Source organism: Agelaius tricolor, unplaced genomic scaffold, assembly GCF_023055355.1.
Source record: "Agelaius tricolor isolate 1412-34295 unplaced genomic scaffold, bAgeTri1.0.p SCAF_4, whole genome shotgun sequence".
Lineage (NCBI taxonomy): Eukaryota > Metazoa > Chordata > Aves > Passeriformes > Icteridae > Agelaius > Agelaius tricolor.
The window spans coordinates 7,199,304-7,217,691 of record NW_027269264.1 but is presented as its reverse complement, the minus strand read 5'-3'; the positions used below and the strand labels follow the sequence as shown (position 1 = coordinate 7,217,691).

The 18,388-nt window shown below is 42.5% G+C and overlaps 1 protein-coding gene across 5 annotated transcripts in view; it reads right to left on the bottom strand.

Annotated features, from left to right (window-relative positions):
* Positions 1 to 630: 630 nt before the first annotated feature.
* MUSK (muscle associated receptor tyrosine kinase) overlaps positions 631 to 18,388 on the bottom strand; it is a 59,566-nt gene continuing 41,808 nt past the window's right edge. For 3 of the 5 annotated variants that reach the window (XM_071424475.1, XM_071424477.1, XM_071424478.1), the window contains 4 exons: positions 15,171 to 15,360; positions 14,644 to 14,835; positions 7,474 to 7,622; positions 631 to 5,674 (listed from right to left, as the gene is read on the bottom strand). In XM_071424475.1, the coding sequence (XP_071280576.1) occupies positions 4,998 to 5,674; positions 7,474 to 7,622; positions 14,644 to 14,835; positions 15,171 to 15,360 (1,208 nt within the window). In that variant the 3' untranslated portion in view covers positions 631 to 4,997. Of the gene's footprint in view, positions 5,675 to 7,473; positions 7,623 to 14,643; positions 14,836 to 15,170; positions 15,361 to 16,632; positions 16,793 to 17,135; positions 17,225 to 18,388 lie in introns of all 5 variants that reach the window. The other 2 variants (XM_071424473.1, XM_071424474.1) reach the window with 1 other exon arrangement.

Sequence of the window (18,388 nt, the reverse complement as noted above, 5' to 3'; positions counted from 1 at the left end):
AGATTCAAAAGTCTATTCATTTGGTGGCAGGAAATGAGTGCACCACTTCTTCTTGTGCCTTGAAAAACTTGGCACATCAACCTTTTAATATGGTTCAACCTCACTGAGAGGATGAAAAAATAATTCCTTTTCTAATTCATTAATGACTTGCTCAGCAAGGACAATATTTACAAAACACTGTTTTCCCTAAGGTTTCTAGCAAGAAGATTTGCAGAAAACTCTTTAGATTGTATTGGGAGAGTGGCAGGGAGAAGAGAAAGAAATAAAGAATGTACTTCCAGTTAGCCTGACTAATTGTAGTCAGAAAGTTTTGTTTGATTTCCCATTCCTGATTGTTAAAGATTTGCAATTAATTTTAAATAGTTAAAATTCCCATACATTTGCTGAGTGAGTTCATCTTCAAGGATCATATGCAGAAAAAACAAATTTTAGCCTTTTAGATAAACCCATCAGCATGAAACTTTGCCCAGCTGTGTTCTACAAATGGCAAACTCAATTCCCTTTTGATTTTATATCACATTTTAATTCCACACATCTAGGTGTGAGACCAGAATCCAGGCACAAATACCAGCAGATACTTGGAGGGAGAGAGATGTCATTGCCATCTCTGTGAGGCATCTTACACTTTGGGATAGTCATAAAGGGACTCCAATCTACATTGCTTTAAAAACATTCTCTTTTCCCTTGTCCAGCCCTTAATGTGTTCTCATAATGTTAAGTTTCTTAATGTAAAGTTTCTTATTCCTACAGCACCCATCAAATTTAACCCACCAAAACCACATACCTTTGAGCACACATAAAAAAGTAACTTATTACTGCAACTGCCTGCAGTATAAAATAAAATAAAAATAAAACAACTGCAGTATAACAACTGTGATTTTAAAGCTGTAACAAAGATATTTTAGTAAAATGAAACACCATTCATTTTCAGAAAAAAAGCACAAAAACAAAAGCAAAAATCCCCAAGACCATGCTGGAGAAGGAAGAGAACAGAGAGAACAGAATTGGTATTATCCTTTTCAATGCCTCTTTATTTTATAAAATATTGCACACAAGAGTTACACAGGTTGAGATAATGAGAAATGTACATCTCAGCTAGGGATGTATTTCAAAGCCATCATTCATAACAAACAATCACAGAATAATAACCAGTATATTCCCTTGGGTAAACGAGACAAGACAGTTACGTTTAGCCCACATAGTGTTTGAGAGGATCTGAACCAAATTTGATCATGTTGTAAACAGTGTCCAATCATTAATGGAATTTAAGCTTATGAAAGTGCATTTTAAATGCAACTGTCAAATAAGGGCACAGGAACATAAAAGGATGTCTGTGTTGTTCTGTTGGTCAGGTTTCACAATATGTCACCAAGGATAAAGACGTATATGTGCTGCCAGCGCCCAAGGCAGCACACTTGCAAAGGGAATGGGTACATCAAATGTGCTGCAAATCCTTTTCTTGGGGTTCTCATCCAGTGCCCCAGATTGCTGGCTCCCTCTGCTCTCAGTGGGAATGGGAGCCAAAGCACCAAAGAGGCTCATCTTAAACTCATGTTAGTATGGTCCCTGCACAAGGGTGACATGCAAATTCATGAAGCATTCCATATTTTTTGGGCCAGTGTGGACAGAACTAAATGTAGAAAAGTTCTCTACCTTGCAGCACACAAATGTTCTAAAATGAACACAAAAATGTTCATTTTTGATTCATCCTCTCTCTCCACATGAATTATAAATCCAAACTAGAAAAGCAAAATATTTTTGCTTCCAAGCAACTTTTTTGAGCAACAAACTTTTCTTGCTCTTCTACTTTCTCATAATCCCTTTGTTTACGCCCATTCAAAAAAATTGTGTTACATGATAATTGCACAGACAGTCTGGAAGAATCTGGCATAGCACACTGTGTAACATAGAATGAAGACAGCAGAATCTTAAACATAAGGAGAAAAAACATCTGTGAAAGGAGGCATGTCATGAAAGCAGTGAACCTCCAGCTCCTAGCAAGCTGAAAAGCTCACAGAAGAAGGAAACAGTAAAATCCAGCTAAGGCAGCAGAAGTCCTGCTACAATTTAATCCTCAAAGTACAGCACCATCCAGGCGCTAAGCCCTCCTGCTGGATCAGTACCCAAAAGCGATTACCATCCCTGTAGAACATGCTGCTGAGAGCTTCTCTGAGTCTGTCTTCAAATGATCTTTTTCCTCCTGCAAGAAAGGAAGCTTTTTCCATCCTGACCTGCAGACACTGACTACCTCACACTTCAGTACATGCTTATAATGCAAAGGCTGGAATGCTGGATGAGGAAAAGAAAATTTTCTGCTATTATCCTGAATAGGGGGCCACTGAGATAAGCATTTGGGCTAGGAAAATGAGATTAAAAGGGCTACACTTCCAATTTTATGGGAGTATTTCTTTCACAAAGAAAGTGAGTGAAAATTCCTAGAGTGTGACATTACAGGCAGCTAACAAGAAGAAAACTGGTTTTGAAATAATTTTCCTAGGGGAATGGGAGAATGAAAAACTGAAGGCAGCACTGGGATCCTAGAAAGCAGAAAGGCAGAGTGTCCTCCAGACACTGTAAATGGGTGTGTTTGTTTACATTTAGCACATGGTGCAGATTTTGCACCTATTACTGTGCGCTTTGCTTAGTGTAAGAATTATTCCAGCTTCAGAGGAGGTGCTGGGTACCTGGACCCACACCACTACCCACACACAGCTTCTGACCCTGCCCTCTCAAAAGAGGGTGACAAAATGCCTGATGCCTTGAGCGCTGCAAGGATCTTGAATGTGCCCTCTCCCTTACAGAGATGATGCAAGTCCTGGGATGTGTATTTGGTGATGTATTTGGTGATGCTGATGCTGTATCAGCTCAGCATCACCTCCATCCTTCCAGGCCTGCCTCCTCACTTCTGCCTCCTCAAACAGGGAGCTGATACAACCTAACAAATTCAACAGTGCACACTGCGAGGTGGTCATAATGCGGTGACAGGAGCTATATCAGGAACTCTAGTACAATTTTTTATTGAAATTGAGGGCTTTGGGATTTTCAAGGGTATTTGTCTTTAGCATCCAAACCTCAGTAAATGTTGTGCAATTGCAGCATGATGGTAGGACTGCTAAATGAATAAGACAGCACTGGCCATTTTGTACTCACTGTGCAGGTACTATTTTAGCACTTCAACATTTTGCAGCCCAAACCTCTTTTCTTACCATTGTCTTTGGTAATTGCAAGCTCTTTGCTCCAATTGAAGGCAACACCAGTGGTCTGAAAACATTAAATCATGCTGTTGTGGCCACAATCAGATCAAACCATGGTTCTATGAGAAAAACCCAACAAAACCAACAAAATAAAAACCCAAAGAAACAGGAGAGCAGCAGAGGAAAGTATGATCTTTCCAGTTCTATTCTTTATAATGATTCACAGACCTTTTCAAGCCTATGTTTCAGAAAACACAGATAGCTACTCTCTACTGCTGCTTTCTTGGCAGGCTAAACCAGTGTGTCCAAGTTACAGAAGCCTCACTAAAACACTCATTCATTTGCACTCCTGCTCTATAGTCATAATGCACATCCCTGCCTCAGGCTACATTTTGTGTCAGCAGTGGGGCTCTGGGACAACTGCTCCTCACTCCACAAGGAGCTAAAAGGTTACACCCATCACCAGAGGAATAAAATTTACTCTGGCACTGAAGTATCCATCACAATTTGGAGAACTTTTAGCAGAGAAACATTTGGTATTTGGAGATGGGCTTCAGGCTGTTACTGAGGCAGTCTCATCTTTGCCCTGCAGATGGACAGTTTGCAATTCTTCTTGCAAACTTTCTCTACCTTCTCCTAACTGACAGGTTGTCAGACACTGCTGGCAGACATCCACCTTTCTTACTTCTCTGTCTCTAAACTGCAGCACAAGGAAAGGTGGCCAGCAAATATTGTAATTGGACTTAGGAGAGTCTGTCAGGAAAGGAAACCAGAAACAAGAGGCAAAGATTGCAAAGGAAATGGAAATAAGCAATTAATACAACCTGCCATGCTTCTTCAAGAGGGGATTAATTTATTTTTGCTTTTGGCATGGTGAGGACCAGGCAGTGGCAAATATATACGTCTTGGATGCCTACAAGGTACAGCACCAGGCCTTTGGGATGAATTTCTCCCACAGCATCAAATGGCTTTGTTGCTTCAGGGTAAGGTAGGTAAGATGTGCTGCAATGCTTAAGGAAAGGTTTTAGATGAGACTTTAGCAAACATCAAGTGAAGTAACTCTGGACTTCCCCCACTGGAAAATGGAAAGTGTCATGCTCGACAGGAGTTTGCCTGTCTCTGTAACAGAAGATGCAGGTGGCTGCCAGTGGTCCAGCAGGCTCCTGTTGTGACTCTGTCAGTGTTATTGTAATGAGAGAGAGTGAAAGTTTAAAGGAAGGTGAAAGTGGCCTATGGCTTCAGAAACATCCTTTTGCTGCAAAAAGGACTGAGTATGCAAACATAAAATAGTAAACAGTACATGAAAATAACATAATAAACAGTATCCCCAAAAGAAGATTGAACTCTGCAACCTTTTTTTTTTTTAAATAATACTAGAAAATGTTAGAGAAAGAGGGAAAAAAGGTAAAAGCCAAGAGTGTAAATGCAGAAGGGCATGGTGGGATCTCTTAGGAAGGGAAGAAACAGTACTTAGGAAGAAACATTAGTTTGCCTTCCCTGGGCAACTTTTTGCTCCTGGAAATGCTAAATATAAGTACTGAGTTAGTATGACCAGCACTCTCACCAACCTGAGGAGTCCTGTCTTGGTGGCTAAAGGTCAGCCCTGTTGTTTGGGAGGTACAGTCCCACTCAAAGAGGTGCATAAAGGGGTACAGTCTGTATTTCTTGTTTGGCTGTGGAGCAAGCTCTTTTCTCCTCCCTGAGTGAGACACTGTGTGAAGGCACCATCACTCAGGAGCTCTTGGGCTGGTCCAAGTCAGTCTAAATAGGTGGACACAGGAGACAGGGAGGGAACTGTATCCCTCAGACAGACATGTTGGCCACGGCCCTCTTGTACATGCGCTCCAAGATGCGGTGGATGCTGGCAAAGCCTGGCCGGTCAGCAGGCAACTTGCTCCAGCAGAGGCGCATCAGGTTGTAGAGCTCCAGAGGACAATTGTCGGGGCAGGAGAGGACATTCCCATCCCTCACGTAGTAGATGACCTCTTCGTGAGCCATCCCATAGTAAGGTTGCATGCCGTAGGAGAAGATCTCCCACAGCACCACCCCATAGGCCCACACATCAGACTCCGTGGTGTAGCGGTTGTAGAAAATGGACTCAGGGGGCATCCAGCGGATGGGGATGGCATCATTCTCGTTAGCTTTGTAATAGTCAGCCGAATACATGTTCCTTGAGAGACCGAAATCTGCAATTTTCACCACCATGTTCTCCCCCACCAGGCAGTTTCTGGTGGCCAAATCCCGGTGGACGAACTTGCGCTCGGAGAGGTATGCCATGCCGGCAGCCACCTGCTTGGCAATGCAGAGCTGGCTGGTGCAGCAGAGCGCCAGGGGGTTCGGGAGGCGCAGCCGCGTGTCCAGGCTGCCCTGCGCCAGGCTGCACAGGTTGCGGGGCGAGCGGTCACGCAGGTACTCGTTCAGGTCCCCGTAGGCCATGTACTCGAACAGCAGGCACATCGGCTTCCCAACCGCACACACGCCTGGCAGGGGACACACCACACGGGTCATTTGTGCAGCAAAGAGAGTTTTGCTGTGCAAAAGCCACAAAGCACAAAAGGGAGGCTTTCTACAATGCAGAGAGAGAGCCATGCAAATACCATCCACTTCGCATGCATCCATCATGCATGCTGCCTCTTTTCAAGCTCCTGCATCAGGGATCTGATGATGAGCTCCATGGGTGATGCTTACAAATCATGCACATGGCTGAATGCAAAATTTTTCTCGACATCCTGGGTAAAACACAGAGTTTTGGAGCTAAGTTTAATGAAGAACTTAAGCAATCCTGCTTAAGTTAGTATTAACTAAAATATTGTATTGCCTCTTCCCAGGTGCAACTGCAAGGACTTTCAGGAAGTAACTTTTAAAGTTCTGATTAAGTTACTTTTTAATTCTTACATTTCTTGTGATTGTTGTGTTATTAAACAATAATATTGTTATAGGGGTGACACATATGCAGGAAGACTTCAAAAGTATTCACAAGGGGCACGTTCAAGGGTTCAGTGGAACTCTTGAATTGCAAGGAAACTCCTGCCCTCATGGATTTTTATTTTTTTTAACAACTCATGCAAAAAAAGTTGGTTGAGGAATTACTTTTGGCATGACAGATATTCAAAAATGAAAGAAAGACAAATCAAAAGCAGACAACAGAAAGGAGATATTTGCCATGTCTGTTAGATGTAGAATGCAGTCCTACATGCTTGGCACTTTATCAGCTTTATTGCTGGGCCAGCATTACCACACTTCAGTGTGGTACAGTAATATTTGTGCACCTATCATTAAAATGCTAAACAGCAAAAGCCAACATTTAAAATGTATGTGTTTTGCTTTCTTAGGGTCATCATTTAGCAACTGGTGATGCAACTTATTGTGAAATCTGAAATTCTGACTGAGGACCTAATATTTGAATCTTTGAGGAAAAACAAATGGCTGCTCCCACTCTGATGACATCAGGATCTGACAGTGTATGTGAAGATTTATCATTTAAGCTGTTTTCAACAAGGTGGCTATTTCTCCACAGCCCCATGATCTGGTACTAGTTTGTGCCTGTACCTTTGTCCTTTTCTGGCCTAAAATGTGTTAACAATAAACACAAAGTTTAGTCCAGTTTAGTGTTCTTTCCGCTTTTCATTTCTGTAGCCAAAGTATCTGTATCAACCCAGCTTTCCCAAAAATGTGGTTTATCCATTTCAAAATGTTCTGGAACTTCCTACTGAAATAAATTAAGATCTCAAATGTCCCTGTTCATGAGAATCAGATCTGCATACAACAAATTAGAGCAGTATTTCCAGATAAAAGTGGCCAGCAGCATCTACTTCAGAAAAAAAATTACAATCTTCTAAAAGAATATTTTTGTCAGCAGCTTTCTTCTCAGAAAGTGTCTTATTAGCCAAGCTTCAGCATCAAGACTTTCTAAAAAAATCCAACAAAGAAGGATGCCCTTTCAGATGAGAATGGAAGGAAAGGAAGAGGCCGTTTTTGTGGCTGGCTTTTTTTGTTAATTCAATTTTGGTTTTTTTAATGCTATTAAGTGTTCAGACATCACAATAGTAAGTGGGACATATAAAACTAACAAGACTTGTACTATTTCTTTTCAGTACCCACAAAATAAATCACAGTTCCAGGAAGTTCACGTCTTCCCTGTAAGACATCTGGGTCAAGGTTATTAGACTGGAAGCAGAGTTAGGCAGCAAGATGGCCAGCAGTATACCCAGTGCAGCATGAGGAGGTTTTGATGTGATGCACCATCTTGTTAAGGCAATAGGATGCCTCAGTGAGATACCTAAAAGCTTGACGATGTTCGGATTGTCAAACTCTGCCATGAGAGCTGCTTCCCTCTGAAAGTCAGCCTGCATGTCTGCAGATGCTTCCTCCTTCAGCATTTTCACTGCTACCATGGTGAAAGGTTCATATGGCAGCAGCCCTGGGGCCCTGCAAGGAAGAGGTAAGAGAGGAAACCATCAGTGATGAATACATGCACACTAAATATCGGTTCTGTTTCTGATGCAAAAGGAGAGGCTGACCGAAAAAAAAAAAAAGGGAGAAGGCCCCAGAACCAACAGAAGGAAACTTAAAGCCCAGTTTCATCTCTTGGGACTGCAATATACATTGCATATTATGGAGGCATTTAATTTGGTTCAGGTAGAACTAAATTCAATATAGCTTTTTTGATCACTGGTCTTGCTGCTTACAGACTCATTACTGTGTCTGCTAAAGACATAAATAAGTTACAGGTTGGTAAGAAACAACTGCTCCCTAGGCTGGAGATCACATCATAAACTTAATGGAGGACAGATGGACTCTTCAGTCCAAAAAATTCACTTTTGGGGTATAACAGTGGAGTTAAAAATAAACCTACTTTTTATTAAATTGATGAAAGAGCCTCCTTTCCCATACCTGGCACAGTGGTGACTTTGGTATATCTGGCTACTATTAGAGTGAAAGTAGCAATTACAGGAAGTGTATTCCCTTGGTTTTGCAAGGAAAATCGCCTTTTGATACTGTTCTCTGTGTATGTGTGTGTGGCATGTGTATGCACCTTTAACAAGTTATAAAACCATTTGCTAATTTCAGCTGGATTTAATGTGGTGTAGCTGAGGTTTAGAAAACAGTTTATATTGCTTCAAGATTTGTGGAAACATGTGACAGGACAGAAGGGACAAAGCAAGCCTGTGCCTTGTCTGAAGAACAAGTTAATGTGTAAATACACGTTTTGATACTTGTGAATCTTCAACTAAAGTTTATAGACACAAACCCTTGGAAAACTGAATCCTGACTTTGAGCAACAGATTTGTTTTCCTATCCATAGGATTCCCTGCACCCTCAACAAGTTTAATTATTTGGGCTTGCCAAAGATTTAGGGGTAGCTGTTGCCGGAGAAGAGTAATTTTCCACTCTTCAAACATGCACTAAACCTCAGAGGTACATTTTGTTTCCTGCACAAATTCTTCCCAGGGGCCTTGCAGCTAACACACATTCCATACAGGTAGCCAGCCAGAGCCCATGGGGAATGGTGCCCATTTATGTGTCATGTTGCCACACCAGCCTGACCACCCTCCCGTTGCTTGAATGCCAGGTTATTTTATTGCTCAGTAGCACCTAGAGGAGACTCCAATTTCCAAAGTAAACTTCCAGCTTCCTTGTCTTCTACTTCAGATGCATGGCAGTTGCAACAGTAGTACTTGGATGCTGTAAATGTCAAATGTCACTGGATGGCAGGGTGTCCATCAAGAAAGGAATCAGAGGTGGCTGGATCACAGCTGAGACACTCAGGCAAGGAGGTCTGACATGCCAGAGCAGAGGATCAGGCCTCACACTTGTCTGCTACGCCTCCATTACAGCACAATGTCTTCCTTCTTTCCCCTGTGCTGGCAGCAGTTCCCTGTCTAGTAGGAGGGGAGGAGTACAAGCACCTGCTGTCAATTCTCAGCACTAGAGCCAGCAGCAGCAGCCTGAACAAAGCAATAGGGGATTTAAAAGTAAAAATAGGAGGGCTTTATATCTTCCAAATAGCCTCAGAGATTACCACTCATCTCTGACTAGCAGACCCAGCACAGTGCCAAAGCAGGGGGGGACAGAGCTTAGTCCTGACTGCTTTGGAGACAGAAACTCACCCCAGGCTGATGTACACCCAACCACCCAATTTCACTGAATTCTGTAATGTAAACTAACCTAAATGTAGCCAAGTGAGGTTAAGCTGCACAATGCCTTTTAAGTGGCCCTCAGGCAAAAGCCAGAAATTTCACCTTTGGTAGCTCATGGCGATGCAGTACAGTTCTTAGCAGGCCTGGGAAACTCACACTTTTCTGGCACAAAGGCAGGAACTGTCTGAAGTCTTGTCAGACAGCTAACAAATTTGACCCCTTTAATGCCCTAAAGACAGTCTTTGCACAAATGATAGGGGCACATCTGCAGGGTAGCAGCGGGAAGCAGTTGCCTCTGAACCTGGAGAATTCAGCTGGAGGGCCAGAAGGCGGAGCATTTTTTGAAAAATAGGCTAACTCTCTCCTAGAACTGGGAAGCATCAAAAGAAATTACCTTAGGTAATCTCTCTTGCAATTAAGGAGGAGAAATTTACACTGCTCATGCACAGGGTGGACAGCAACAGTCCTTTGCCTGCTTCACTACCAATGGATTTGTGCACCAGAGTCATTAACTGGCATTTAAGTGCATGCTGTTTAAAGAACTAACCAGCGGTGCAGCTAGGAATTTCACTCTGAGCCTATCTAGAGAATGTCTGACTTAAGTTCTCAGTCAGGTTTTCCTTCCTAAGCAGTGTTATGAGTAGAACAGCTGCCCATTTTTTTGAAAGGTTGCAGAGTTCACAGGTTGGACCAGTTGCTGCCAGGGTGGAGTTCTAACTGTCTGTAATCACCGGTCGTTTTCACTAACTACCCGTCGTTAATGGTTAAGAATCCCCCCTTTTGTTGCCCTGCTGCTCCCTGGAAGATGGCACCCAGACGCTGGAGGGGAAGGGACATCGAGTCGGCATGCAAATGACCTCATTTCCTGCATGCAACGGGATGGACCCCTCACGAAACAAAGCCAAAAAACCCTAAAACAACGAGCCAACACAAAATTGACGAATCAAAGTGATGGCTAGACGTGAGGAACAGAATCCAGTATCTGCTAAGGCCTTTTTACCCCTCATCCTATCCTAAGATGTTGGCTAGACAGAGGACCTCGAATGTTGACCCAATAAGCAAGGGCTTTTCCAATGCTCCTGTGAGGAAGTAGTCCCCAGCTCTGCCCACAGGCCTGTGGACAAAGCTGCACTTTTCCTCCTCCTCCGAGTCATTCCTGGGAGCAACAGTGGTGTGAGAGTGCACCCATTAGTTCTCCCCACCTGAACTGATCAGTTTTAATAAAGGCATTAAAAAGGAGAAAGGTCTCTTGCCTGTGTTTATTTCAAGCAGCAAATATGTAAAAAAAATGAGGAGCAGTCTGAACCTGTATTTGAGACTCTGTCCTGTCCCCATCTTGCTCACCATAACAGTTGGGCAGCTTCTCTTAGATTATTAAATAATGTAATTAACATCTACTGAGTCTGGTGGGAGCCTACCTTTACCTTATTCTTTGGTTAACTTAATATGTGAGCAGGAGACTGCCCTGCATCAGCAGGAGCTGCCTTTTGAGGGGGAAGGGAAGGTTGAGTTTTGGTTTTTTTCATTAATTAAAACCCACACTATTTTTCAGCTATATATGAGACAGCAGGTCAAAGAAATACCCTTTGCAGATAGAGAGAACATGAGGAGACTTCTGTCAAGAAACTCTGACCTTAGGAAGAGCCCTGTCCCTAAGGAGGAACAGCATGTTGTGCATTTGTAGTGTAGGTCTACCAGCCTACTAGCAAAACCTCCCTACCGGCCTACTGGCAAAGACTCCACATCCAGGCTTTTAGGCAATCCTGATCTTCAGGCTTTGCCTGGACCACACAGGTCCAGCTCTGGAAGAAAACTTGCATGCTAGTCTGCACTGAACTGCACAGAGCCGGTGCTCTGGTGTCTTGTGGGGCCAGCATGGTCCTCCCAGGAGGAGAATCAGCCACAAAGACCTATCTGGGACAGACCTGAGCCTGGTCCTGAATTTTGTTTTAAGCATAGTTACTTCCTTATCCTTCCAAGTGTGAAGCTGTTCCTGGTGAAGACAGTAGCCTTTCAGGAGAAGCTAGTAAATGATAGCTAGACACTTCCTGTCCTAACATGTTGCTTGACCCAGGAGTGAGTAAACACTGAATCAGGACTCACAGCAGCCAACTGGCAAAGGCATCGCTGGCACTGAGTGCAGAGCTGTGTTTACAGAAGAGCGAGAAACATGAGAGCAGGAGAAGTAAGAGGATTGCTAAACTTAGCTCGAGATGTCCATTTAACACATGCAGGAGAGTACATTTTATCCTTCTAAGATGGGAAGGCAATAATTTGAGTTTTGATCATTTCAGTAACCTGGATGAACACACAGCTTATACTAGGACTGCACTGATCTGCCAGAAGTGCACAAAAATGTCTATACCTTATTATAAGGAGTTATAAAGCCTTGGAGGCATTTTTGATAGAAGTGGTAATAAACAAAGGAGGTCCCTAAGAAGCAATATTTCTGTAGCTCCCTCCCTGACCCAGAGAGAGCAAGCATCTCTCAAGATGCTTCTCACTTTGCAAATGCTAGATGAGATGTAATACTTTCTTTTCTTCTCCTGTGTCTTTTTCTCTCAGTTTCCATTGACAATAACAAAAAGGCTTAATTGAAAGAAATTGCAGTGCTGAAGTGTATGAAATCCACATAAAAGGTCTTTACACCACTTTGGCACTTGCTTAACTAGCACTTTAGTGATATTTGAATGCCCTTTGAGAAGTCTTTCTTGATATCCATGAAAGTCATTTCGAGCTCAGAAAGGTCTGTGCAGCGCTCAAATTGTATTAGACCTTCCAGAGCAGGGCCAAAGCAGCACTTGGGAAGTAGAGTTCCTGCCCTGCTGGCACACAGGTGAAGACTCCTGCAGTATGAGCAGGAAGGTGATGCACCTCAGGGCACCCTGAGCACTGCGCTGAGGCTGGGACAAGAGCTGCCCTGTGCCCCTGGTGTGCAGTGCCCCAACCACAGCTGTTGTGCAGCTTCTGCAGCTATGTTCTTGCTTCAAGCTCAGATGTGTTTGGCCATCCAAGATAACAGTTCATCACAGCTAAGCATCTGTGGCAATCCCACTGTGCACCCTTTGAATTTTGTTATTTTTCATTTTCTCTGCAATAAAGAAAAGTATGCTTGCTTTTCTTCCATTAGAAATAATTTATCTCTTCATTAGGAAAAAAAAAAATCCATCATAGCTGTTGAAACTGTTTCCCAGCTGTAACATGTCTAACCTGTACAGAACTAATTTTCTAGCAGGTACATCATATAGCTTAACTATAAACATTACAAATACCGGCATTATGACTACTTTTTGCAAAGGATAGCCCTTTGCTTTGGCAGTCAACAGAAGCATTTCACCAAGCAGATCTTGGCTCATGGTGGGACTCTGATCCTTCCTTGGGTTTTTGTTGAGGTCATCATACACTACTCCAGATACAGCTACAAAATCAGCCATGCCCCATGCTTGTTAACTGCAAAGGACAAAGATTACTGCCGTGACTAAGCAGGGAACTATACAGCCTGTACACTTTCTTCTAGGAATTTGGGGATGGGACTTTAGGAGGAAACTATTATTGTCCAGATTGTCTTGCAGAAATTATGGATTCTGTCAAGAAAAACTAGATATCTTCCATCCTCCTCATTTTTGGGGTTGTCAGTTAAAGATTTTTCACATTTGTAAAAGTGCACAACCTCACTTCCCATGGTATTATCAGAACTGGGCTGTCATCTAATAACTTAGGTTTAAAACAAGTAACAGTGGCTGCAAATTCCAAAAATAAAAAGTGAGAAACTAACTAAAGGGGACACTGAAGAAGTCTAGAGATAAAGAAATTTATATGTGTTACTCAAACACTGATATCCAGATAGCCATTGAAGCAACCAAGGATTGTTATGGCAGGAGAAAGGGGCCATACAGAGGTAGGGCAATATTTTTCTGAGACAAGTGTCCTTGTTCTGGCTCCTGGAGATAAGCACAACACCACCATCAGAGGTGCAGGAATGAGGCTGAGAAGTAGGTGGAATGGACTGCAAGGGGGGATCAAGAGCACCCAAGACCCTAAAGCCCCTAAATCATTTTCCAGAAAGGTCTGGAAGGAGGGGCTGCCCATAATAACCCACTTTGTATAGAAAGTGAGGAAATTAGCTCCAGGGCACATAAATTTTACTATAAAAAGGTACCCTCACAAAGCCTAGACACACATGTGCCCCAGGATCATAAGCTTTCTGTCAGGTGAGTTGATGGTGGAGCCAGGACCACTGATCTTTTTTCCTTTTTTCCTTTTTTCCTTTTTTCCTTTTTTCCTTTTTTCCTTTTTTCCTTTTTTCCTTTTTTCCGCCACTTACACCACTTACGCCACTTATGCCACTTCCACCACTTCCTTCCACCACTTTCGCCACTTCCTTCCTTCTTTTCTTTCTTTTTCTCTTTTTCTTTCTTTCTTTCTTTCTTTCTTTCTTTCTTTCTTTCTTTCTTTCTTTCTTTCTTTCTTTCTTTCTTTCTTTCTTTCTTTCTTTCTTTCTTTCTTTTTCTTTCTTTCTCCTTCCATCTTTAATCCATCTTTTTGTCTCCCTTCCTTTTCACACTACCCCTTTATTCAAAACCCACTGCCCTGTGCTTATATAGGAGGTCAGGGACAATAAAAGAGCTATTTCCATGGAAGGCGTGTAATTCACTAATAAAAATTGGTACACTTTTGCAGATACTCTGGCTTTTGCCATTTCTTTCACCCACAAGCATCTGCAAATCTTGGGTATGCATTTTCCATTAAGGTTGGGACACCCCAGACACACAACCATACGCCCATCCCCCCACTGGCCTGTGTAGGGAGGGTTTTTAGGGGATTTTTGGTTTGGTTTGGTTTTGCCACAGAATCAAATTGCAATTCAGTTTGGACTGAACTGTAGCATGATGCAAAGACTTTTGTGGTAATTACACAGGTCAGTACTGGTGTTATAATGGAGATCACCACACACTGAGAATTCATAAATACTGGGAAATGCAAGAACTTCACAATAGGTCACATGTTACAGGCAGTACTCTTGGCAAAATTTAGCTGAACTTTTACACCAGATAATGTCAGTAAGGCATTACATCTACTAGAAAGTAGAAGAGAGTAATTTGTGGCAAAAGTTTAACAAATATTGACAGACAGGAGTGGACAACAAAAACAATTCTTCAAACCTGAGTGTTGTGTACCATTTGGTACACATGCATTTGAGTGGATGGATGGATGGATGGATGGATGGATGGATGGATGGATGGATGATTTCCATGCTGATTTTTTTCAAGTACCTTCAGATAAAGAAGACTCACAAAGAGACTGCTTACCTGGCCTGGAAGACTCTCCCAAATGCTCCCTCCCCAATATCTCTCACATATTCAATATTGTTCCTGGGATACTCCAGGCTAAGCAATTTTGGATTGAGGAGAAGAGGCATGCGCTGGTACATGGGGTTGGGGTGCAACCGGTCCAGGAGCAGTTCAGAGGGCAGAGTGGTGAGAGTTGGTGTCTCCGACTCTCTGAAACAATGGAGAGATTTTTGGTCAGTGTGTGCACAGCTCTCAATCAGGAGATAACTAGCTTCATCTCCTCCTGAACTTATTTATTTCAGGATGAAAAAGGAAGGTGCAGCAGGGCTACTGAAGGAACCTTGCAGCAAGGTGTCCATGTCCCTAGTCACCATGTTCTGCTCTGGCACAGAAGGTGGAATTCAACAGAGCTAACACTGGGTTGGCACAAGCAGAGGGAGGGCTGCTGTCCCCTCACAGGTGTTTACAGGACTTTTCTCTCAGAAACAAGAAAGCTCTTTTTCCAAAGCAGCATTTCTTGCACTGAATTAAGTTCCAAGCTTTACCTTTTTTTGTTTTTCCACTGTTTTCGACGACGGCAGCAAACCAGGGTGATAATGCCAAAGATCACGACCAGGGCAAAGCTGGAGATGATCGAGATGATAACAGTCATGGAGTATGTAGGGGAAAATGGAGGAGGAGGGGGAAGATTTAGAGTCTCTCCACTTGGTTTTCTTGTTCCCAGTGATAACAATGCTGTAATGCAAATAAAATCAGAGGGTTATGCCTCTGCTAGTTTATAGAGCTTTCTCTTAGAGGAATTTACGAAGCTAACTTGTCACCCTGGAAATTACTGACATTACATACAGCCCTATGACCACATGAGAGGACCATACTAGGGAAGCTTGGTTTGCAGGAAGCAAAACCCATTTGTTTTGCCACATGTGAAAATGCAAAATCTGGTGCGACCAATATATAGTGCCCATTAAGCTGGGAACACAGTTTTGGTATAGAATATTTGCAAGAGTTACAAATGGGAGGTCACATCTGACAGTCTCAACAGTATTCAAATATAGTAATATCTGCAGTGGGAAAGATCAATGGTGCACAATGTAAACCACAATGTATCATGTGTCCTAAAAGGAATCTGCAGGGAGGACTGTAAGACCAAGCAAGTACAGAGTGATACTTTCCTGAAATATCCTCTTACCCCCAACAGTTTGCATCTCAGTGTCTTTATGGGGAAAATGCGGAAAACTAGTTTAAAGCACACTTGGCTGAATTATTAGGGAAAAAATCACATAACTACCTGTGGAGTACTTTCTGAGATATTCTAGAAAATGCTGTTCTCTGCATGCAGTGTTTGAGAACAGAAAGAAATTTAAACTCTTCTTCTTCTTAGTTGTCAGCTAAACTGAAAATTACTTGTGTTCACTTATGTCCATAGAACCTCTGTTCCCTGTGCAGTAAGTTTCCAAATGCAGTCTTATTTCTGAGCACTGAAATCCAGAAACTGGGAATCTTGGATGAAATATTTTTCAAAAATTTTTCTGGTTTTGAACAAGAAATTGCAGGAATACTTAGCTTCTACATCAAAATCCAAAGATGCTTTCATCTTTTTATGGCTTATTTTTAGTTTAAACTGGGGAACTGGGGGGGTGAGGGGGGTGGGAGGTGGGCAGTATTGTTGAAAAGAAATCACCCTAAACTAAACAACTTTGGAAAACAACCTGAAGCCCTACCTTCTAAACAGTGTGACAAATCAATTTTTCAGAATACCACAGGACATTTCACTTCATCTTTAGCATTTATATAACCTAGGGAAAGATGCTTGATTCATCTGTCTTCATTTTCCCCTCTTCATGGGGCACTTTAAAGCTTCTCAATTAAGATGCTGAATGAATCTGTGAGAAGACCCACAACTAGCTGAATCCAGAGGACAGAACAGATTGGTGTACCCAGGATGGTACACCTTGCATGGCCACGAAACAGCCACAGTGGCAGAAATCATAAAGTGCAGTTGCCTACCATCTCCACAGGGAGACACGCTGCAGTATTCCCAGGTCACAGCTGGATCCTTTGTGTAGCACCAGGGACGCTCATTCTCACCTCCTGGATTGCGGCAGTAATTCTCAGCATCCAACAGCTCTGGGAAAACCTGAGGAGTCCTCCTGTGCAAATGGGGAGCCTTGGGGAAGGAAGCAAATTGTATTAGTGTTTCAGTATAATTTTCCATGCTATTATTATTATTTAAACAAAATTAAAAGAAAACCCAAAGGAGGGAAGCAAGACAGAGCCCTTGGTGAAACAGCCTTTTGGTCGCCTGAAATGACAGAGAACACATCTTGACACAGTAAGGAAAACTTGCAGATTGAAATATGATAAGATTATAAAATGAGCTCAAGAATGAAGGCAACTTGTTCCCTGCTTATCCCTTTCACTGAGACTGGGCTGCCTGACTCTGAGAAACTCCTTGGAAAAGCAAACCTCTAGCACAACTCTCCATTTGGTGCATCTCACACTGAACTCACCTGATCACTCCACTTCTGGCAGGGAATGCCAGATGCTGTGACATTGGCTGTGCCCTGGTAAAACTGACCATTGCCACTGTAGCAAGTCCCTGGAAGAGAAAAAAACCTGTAGGGTCAAGGCATTTCAGAACATGTCCTGCAGCAGACTCACAAGAATAAAGTTCCTGTTGTTACATGAGGCCATCTGACAGCATCAGATGTGAAGCACACAGAAGGACTAGACAACACAGAAAGGGCCCTGCTTAGCCTCCTGTTTACTCTCTAATGGATTTTGCACTCAATACATAGGCAGAAATCTGGTAAAACTTCAAAGAGGGCACTGCAACTCTGTCAGAATGAGAAAATAGGCCATGTGTCTGTGATGGTTGAGCTGCAACTACATAGTTCATAGTACATCATGCAGAAAGTGCAGGGCAGAACCACGCTGAATCCACTCTAGCCAAACCAAGGCAGAAAGCAAATCACAGCACTGGTTCCATGATTCAGAGCCTGCATTCTTAGCGGGGCACTGATAGGAAGACACATATTCCTCAGGTTGGTAGCAGGGAGCTGGGATTCATAAGGGTGCCTTCCTCCTGCTTCTCTAGAGTGCTTATCCTCTTTGATTATTTGGAAACAGCCTATGATTTTCAGCATGCATGGAGACGATACCCTGAAATATGATCTGAACTATGATTTAAGGAATGGTATCAGTATAAAACAATGTTCTTTATAATGAAGATAGTGTAGTCACTGCATATACAGGGCTTGTTCCAGCTGCAGAAAAATTAGGCAGAAAATCTTGAGATTTTACTGCAGGAATATGCATTAATGTCCTCACAGGACATATGTCCTCACATACACCTGTCCCCATAGGAGAATGTATGCTGGCATAATCTAGGAAGCAGAAAGACAGCAGAGGAGATGCAGCCTTACAGATTTCAATACATAGTACCTAATCTCTAAACTCAGCTGAGCTGCAGCTAACATTGTAATAGATGGCATATATTAAGGTCCATTGCATTGTTAGCCTTGAAAAATTAACAAACAGGACATTCTTTTGTCATAATTTTATTTTCTATTATGTTCATAATCTTGCAGCTCAGGAATAAAGAAGAACAAGAAGAAACATGATATGTTCTAAAATAATGACTTTTTTAAGCAAGTACTTTTCATCTTCTTGAAAGCTTTGTGTAAGTGTTGACCCAAATTTGACACAAGGGTATCTGTCTTTGTGGATTGTACTCTTTCTCATGTACAAGGACCATAGCCAA